This window comes from Haliaeetus albicilla, chromosome 27, assembly GCF_947461875.1.
Source record: "Haliaeetus albicilla chromosome 27, bHalAlb1.1, whole genome shotgun sequence".
NCBI classification, from domain to species: domain Eukaryota; kingdom Metazoa; phylum Chordata; class Aves; order Accipitriformes; family Accipitridae; genus Haliaeetus; species Haliaeetus albicilla.
Window position 1 is genome coordinate 16,084,561 of NC_091509.1, and position 7,231 is coordinate 16,091,791.

The window sequence follows — 7,231 nt, forward strand, 5'->3', positions numbered from 1 at the left end:
ATTCATGCACAAATCATTGAGCAAAAAGCCAGCAATGAGTAATCAAAGGCACGCACCAAACTCCGAGGACAATCTGCAGAATCCACAATCTCCAGCAGTAAACTTTTCCACTGAATAATTACTTCTGAGAAAAAGGAATTTGTTGAATTCTTGGTCTGGCATTTGCTTATACATTTTTTTTAAAAGAATGACCTACTCACTGGAAACAGAAGGCTGCTCAGAAAGGCATTGGTATTTATTAATACCAGCTCTACCATTTTACATGAGTATCAGGTAGCTTTTTTTCTGCCTATCTTCTGTTTGCAAACACAAAGGAAACCAGTTCCTTTCCTGCATGCTTCTAACTTGCAGGCTCTTCTTCAGCACATCTGTCGGAAAGAAGTTCAGCGGCTTTCCTCCGCATTGTCTCCAATTTATTAATCAACACTTTCAGCTCCCTACTGAGTTACAGCCAAATTATGGTCCCCTTGAAGTCCGTGGCAGCACTTCCACTGACTTCATTAGGACCAGAAACCAGCTCTTGAAGTCTCTGCCAATTCCTTAAGTGCTTTAACTTCAGCGTTGGAGATTTCTTTTTTAATCTTCTTACGCCTGTTTCTGACACATCATTTTACATGTGTGCATGCACAAACTGCCTTTCTGAAACTAAAAACGGCCTTAAAAGCAAATGGAAAACCTTGCTTTTTTTTTTTTTTTTTTTTGTACCTGTGAATGGCTGCATTCGGGGCCCCAAATTTCTCTTTGCCGGGACTATAGAGGAAAGATGCCATTTTGAGGGGCCTGGAGTTGTCTGAGAGCCCCAACTGCAGGCTCTGCTCTGTACCAGGCAGAAAGCAAGGGTTCAGCCTCTGGGGAGAGTTTTGGCCTCTTCCAGCTCCAATCTCTGTTTCAAGGCCACCAGTAAGGCCATTGGTCTGGTGGCTAATGGGAACAAGATGCAGCCACCGAAACAGTGACATTTGAGCGCCAAAATTTCCTGCTTGCAGGAAGCCCGGAGCCAGGGCCTTTGCAGGTCAGGCCAGTCGCTTCCCACTGACCCCTCTCAGCCAGGACCAGTGTACACCAGGGCCAAAGCCCGGGCAGGAGAAGAGGTCGAGAGCAGTGTTTCCATTTGCTTTGGCTCTCGGGCTCCCTTTTTGTTTAGTCACCGGCTGACTTACGAAATCCGCCTGCAGCATCACTGTGTCTGTGGGTTTCCCATGGGCTGGAGAGGCTATTACCAAGGAGCATCTGGAATGTTAATTACCCATTAAGGAACTAAATCTGGGGGATTTCTCAAAGCAAATACACATCATCTCTGGCGCTGACCCCACCGTGGCCTGAGCATCCTTCCCATCCTTCCCCGCCAGGCTGGAGCATGCAATCCTTGCAGCCCCTGCTGAGTTCCTCCCTTCTTGCTCATCCCAGACTGGGAAGATCCTCAGTGCTGTCCTCAGCAGCTAGGACAGCCTGGACAGCACTGGCATTTGAGCCCCAGGAACATTTTGCAGGGCAGGCAGTTCCCTTGCAGACATGCCAAGACTGGTGCAGGGCAAAGCAAAAGGAAAGAATTTTTCCTAGGGAGTGGAGAAAGCCCCATCCCGCACAAAGCCTGGAGGGACTGGGAGCAGCCTGCCTCCCAGATGCTTTTGCGCTGAGGGCAGCATTGGATTTTGAACTGCTGGGTTGGTGTTGGTTTTTTTTTTAGAAGCTCATCTGGTTATTTCAGCCTGTTACCCCATAAGTGGAGGCTTGCCCGTTTCCTTGCCTCTGGCTTGCATCTGTTCCAGGGGAACATCTGTAGGCTGGTGCAAGCCTCGTGGAGGATCGTTGCAGCCTGCCCTGCATGCGTGGCTCCCTGGGGAGGAACCCACCCTGCCTGGCTCAGGCTGCCTGCAGACCCTTCACCGTCCCCATGGCTCCTTCTCAGACGGGTCACCCGCAGCCACCACCACACACATGGTCTGACGCAGGCTGACCTCTGCAGTGCTTGACTGCTGCTAGCTCCTTCCTTCCCCCCTTCCTTCAAATCAGGCCATGGCCAGTGTCACTGGAGCCCCCAGCTGGAATTACAGCAGTCCCGCCAATGTATATTTTAAAAGCCTCTCCTTCAATATTTAAACAGGAAGATCCCTGACGCAATGGCAAACTGCTGACGAAGGGAGGAGTGGGCACGAGTGGCCCACAGTGTCGAGGCAAGTATTACAGTGGCACCCGTGAGCACAGAGAGCTTTCCTGGGGAAGAAGCTCAGCACAGGAGAGTGTAGAGAAGCAGGGAGCCTTACGGACCAAACCTCTTCTCCCTGGTGGCAGCTGAGGAGTTTGCATCCTGGAGGGACCTGGGATGCTTGGCCAGAGAAAGGAAAAGGTACTCTGAAAGACATCAGCCTTGCCGGGCATGTGGATGCTCCCCTAAAAACACGCAGCACCCCAGAACTGCGGAGCTGATGAGCGCGAGAAAAGAGTCAGAAGTTTCCCACGGGCCAGCAGCAAATGCTGTCAGTCAGACAGACGTGCTCGACCCTCCCCACAGATGTGTTCTCAGGCCTTTGGACCGTGCAGTCTCCCTAGCGGGGCCATTTCAAGGAGCCTCCCTCGTACATCTGCTTCTCCTCTGGTCAGACCAGCTCTGAACACAGCTCCTGGGTGCAGATCTGAAGGCATGTCAGCCTTCCCCATGTAGGCACCCATGGGTGGGCTCCCAGTCTGTCACTCACAACGCAGTCCTGCCTGGCTCCGAGCTCTCCGCTTCCCCAGAGGACTAAGCGCCGGAGGCAGCTCAGTGCCTGGCGGGGGCATCTGGAAGCAGGGCAGGATCAGGCCCAGGAAGCGTATCGCAAGCGCTATGCAATCAGGTTCAACCTGCCTTTTTTCCAAAGGTCTTTGATGTTTCCCATCCTTACTCTCCTGAGCGCTTTTTAGATCACGTGGAACCAGAAAATATTCACTGGCTGGACCACCTTAACGTAAAACTTTATAAATTTACACTCTGTTTGCTGTAGAGGTGGAAGAAATCTCCCCCAATAATTGCTGTGGGAGGTAGTCCCTGCACCAGCGCTCGCAGCTGCAAAGTCTACACCACTCACATCAGCCGCCCGAGTTCCCAACAGAGAATTACCTGTACTGAAATCTCTCCCGTTAGCTCCTTAAGAGAAAATACACCAGACTTCCGGATATTAAAACCACCATGTACATCCCCTTACGGGTAAATTCCCAAACACCTCCTCACAGTCAGGGCTCCCACCTGAGCTCAGGGCAGGGAGAAGCAGCTGCCTGGACCCCCATGACACCTCGCTGTGCTCAGCTGCCCGACGGTGGAGCGAGGGGGAAAGGCCTGTGCCCCAGTCCGGCTCTAGCTGAGCCCGGGCAGCGCCGACTGCGGCTGCCCGGCCAGGAGGAAGCGGTCAGCGTGCTGACTTTACACCGATTTTCCTCTCGTTGGTTTTTAAACCGATTCGGGCCTGCGTTTCCAACGCTCTCCCAGCACGGCTCTGTCAGGGGCAGAAACAGGCAACCGCGCACCCGCCGCCATCTTGGGGAGGGACCCTCGGCAAACGGCCGCCGCCATCTTGGGGGGACCCTGGGGAGGAGGGCGCCGCCATCTTGGGAAGGGACGCGGGGAGGGGGAGGCGGCCGCGCCATCTTGGGGAGGTCGGCCCGGCTTGCCCTCGGGAGCGCCCTTCACGGTTGCACGGCGGCGGCCGACGTGGCGGGATCGGGATCGGGGTAGAATCCCGCCCTGCGATCGGGGAAACGCCGCTTCCCCCCGCGGCACTCGGCCGCCTCCCGCCACCACTTCCGGGTGAGCGGCGGTGACCTCCGCCCCCTGACCCTGCCGCTTCCTTTCCAGCGGCGGCCGCCGGAGGAGACGCGCAGGTGAGTGTGGGGCTGCCGCGCATCCGTTGCCATCCGCCCGCCCGCGCCTCGCCGCGGCCTCCCCGCCCGCCGTTCTCCTCCTCGGGCCCGGGGCTCCGCGGGGCAGCGCGGCTGGCACGGGGGAGGCGCGCCCGGCGGAGCGGGGCGCTAGGCCGCAGGCGAGCCGGGGGCTGGCGTAGCTGGGCGCCCGGGGAAGGGCCGGAGCTCACGGCTGGGGGCGGAGGAGGGGGGAGGCAGGGCCGCGGCTCTGTGCTCGGCCGAGGCTGCGGGAGGCGGCTGCGGGCCTCCTCCCGCCCGCTGGCCCCTGAGCGGCCGGGGCTGTGTCCAGTGCGGCCTCAGGTGAGCGCTGAAGAGCAGCGGGCTCGTTGCTCCGAGGTCAGTATCGGCCGTAACAGCGCCCAGGGCTCGGTGTTTGCTCTGTCTGTCCTGTGGGTATCGCTGGGCTTTATGGACCCCAGCTGGGGACGGTAATGTCGATGGAGCCTCTCGCTGGCTGTCAGGAAGGGGATGTGGCTCTGTCAGAGTGGCTGTGTAGGCCTTGATTTAACTGTCAGTGCTCAGGGCTGTTTTCTGTGGAGGGGACCGTCGGTCTGAGGCCTGTGGGTGAAAGTAGGTCGTGCTTGGGTTGATTTCCTTAATGAAGTCACTAGACTTCTCCAGGGTGCCAGTTGTAGCTGGTATTTGGCAGGAGAGGGCAATAGGGAACTTTCTTCCTGTGCTCCGGAGCAGTTGCAGGGGATCCCCAGCCACCTAACCAAGCACTGCTGACTGCCATGTCTGCCACCTTTCGTGGCTGGGTGTAAGCTTCAGAGGCAGAAGACTTACTTGGGCTAGTCCCAAGGATGTGGTTAGGAGACCAATAACAAGGAAGAACCCAAGCTAGTATTTGAAAGGTCTGCAGAGTCAGAGTTTTGTGACAGTACCCGGGTCTTTAATAATTGTTTGGCTAGGTATTTTCTTTCCATAAAGTCATATAAACAAGCAAGGAGAAGCTCTTAGCATTGTTGGTTATCAAGGAAAGGGGCTCCCTGTGCTGCAGCAGTGCCTGGGGACATCAGCTGCCATGAAGCACAGCTTAGGTAGCTTCTACTGTGAAGTGCTGCAGGAGAGACCCCACTAAACAGTTGTGGGTGGTGACCTGCCTGCCAGCACACAGCAAAGCTCGGAATCTTGGGTTTTGTAAGTCCACTTGTACCCCAAAATTACTACTTGTGTTCTGCCAACGGTAACTCATTTATCTTGCTTGGTAAAAGGTTGCAGTAGCAGGGAATTTCCTAAAATCCTGTAAGAGAATGCTGAAAAATCCACCATCACTCGTACTTTGGTTGTTGTTCAGAAATGGCACCTCGTAAGGGCAAGGAGAAGAAGGAAGAACAGGTCATCAGCTTGGGACCTCAGGTTGCTGAAGGAGAAAACGTGTTCGGCGTCTGCCATATCTTTGCTTCCTTCAATGATACTTTCGTCCATGTGACTGATCTCTCTGGCAAGTGAGTATTGAATGCCAGTCAACTCCCTGCAGTACCTGGCTCCTTTCATTTTGAAAACAGAAATCAGATTTGGCTAGGGGTTCCAACAAAATCCTTGAGCTTCTGCTGAGTTGTAAGATAAGATTGTGTGCATACATGAACATAGGCCAGATGGCTTGGTGTGCTCCTCTGTGATGAATGTTGTGCTCAAGGTACTGGATGGCAGCTTATTCATCCTGTAACACTCAAAATACCTGGTTCTGTCTGTACCCAGAAGCTGGTTTGTGGGAAGGAAAGAGGAAGGGCTTTTTTCTGAATGTCTTCTTTCCCTTTTGTAGGGAAACCATCTGCCGTGTGACTGGTGGCATGAAGGTGAAGGCAGACAGAGATGAGTCTTCTCCCTACGCAGCTATGCTGGCAGCCCAGGATGTTGCCCAGAGGTGCAAGGAACTGGGCATCACTGCCCTGCACATCAAGCTGCGTGCTACCGGTGGAAATAGGTATGTTGGAGGGGCTGGGCTCAGCATTGCCAGAGGATGTGTCTGGTCTTGGATCCGTGCCAGATTGCACCACATCCCTTCTTTGCACTGCCTCAGTTGGTAAGGTAGATGCACCCTGTGAACTTGGCTTTAAACTTGACCTGAAGGATGTCTGTCACTTTGTATGGTGACTGGCTGTTGTCATGTCACTGAGAATCTGGAACTCATTCTGAATGGGCGTCTTCAGTTGACTGGAGTTAGGGTATGCTCTTATTTAGTTGGTGGTGGATGGGGAGGTGCTGTCAAACTTGGAGATGTGTTAGCTTGGAATGACAGTGAAGTGCCTGTCTGGTGGCTGATTGTGAATGGTTTGGGTCTGGGGACAGGAGGAGGGTGAGTTCTGGTATCTGGATGTTTTGGGCTGGGGAAACTGTGATTTTAATATTATCAGTTGTTTGTGAACTGTGTTCAACTCCTAAATCGCTTAAGGGATTATTGGTTCTGACTGTCTCCTCCAGGACCAAGACTCCTGGACCTGGTGCTCAGTCAGCACTGAGAGCTCTGGCCCGATCTGGAATGAAGATCGGCCGCATTGGTGAGTGATGGAGAAAATGATAGCTAGATGTGTATGTCATGGTATATCAGCACAGAGCCTTGTTACTTTGGAGACAAAAAAAAAAGAAAAACAAAACAGAAAAACAAAACCATGTTTTTCTTGGCCTCTGTCAGATGGCACTGAAGGTGTGATTTAATTTAAACAGATTCTTAAATTGACAATTCACCAGGAGGTGGCATAAACAGACTTGAGAAACCAAGTTTCTGTCTGCACGATAAACCCCAGCTGCACAGCAGGATGCTGCTGCTCCTCTGACATAACAGCATTTGTGCCAGAGCTGTTGAGTCGCCTAGAAAGAGTGTGACTCAGTAATCATGGAATTCCTCCAACTGTTTGAGAGACAGTCCCAAACTTCGTAGGGGAGTCACAAGAAGCAGTGGTGCTGGCTGCTCTGAAAGCTGCATCAAGCACCCTCTGTTTCTTTGGAAATGCTGTGGCTGCTTGGTTTAAGTGGATTGGGAGATGGGGATTTTTGCTTCCTAAGCATTAAATCACTGGGTACCCAGCCCTCAGCGAGTTCACGAATATCTGCACTCCCGTGGAGTGTTTCTTCTGCCTGTGTGTGGCTCCTGTGGTGACTGACTACTGAGGTGCAGCCGTGGGATCTTGGGGTGACTGCTGCGGTTGGGTGGCTGTGCCCGGTTGGTTTCTTGGGGTATCTCTGGAAAGTAACTGTGTGTTTTTGGGTTTTCTTCTCCCCGCAGAGGATGTCACCCCCATCCCCTCTGACAGTACTCGCAGAAAGGGTGGTCGCCGTGGACGTCGTCTGTAAACAATGCTGCACCTTTCGTTATTAAAGCTCTCTTTTAAACCTC

The 7,231-nt window shown here is 53.5% G+C and overlaps 1 protein-coding gene across 1 annotated transcript; it reads left to right on the top strand.

Moving 5' to 3' along the window:
• The first annotated feature begins 3,641 nt into the window (after positions 1–3,641).
• Positions 3,642–7,231, top strand: RPS14 (ribosomal protein S14). The gene is made up of 5 exons (XM_069773209.1): positions 3,642–3,855; positions 5,192–5,342; positions 5,660–5,821; positions 6,319–6,395; positions 7,121–7,231. Exons 2-5 carry the CDS (start codon positions 5,194–5,196, stop codon positions 7,186–7,188), a joined length of 456 nt encoding a protein of 151 aa, XP_069629310.1. The 5' UTR covers positions 3,642–3,855; positions 5,192–5,193; the 3' UTR covers positions 7,189–7,231.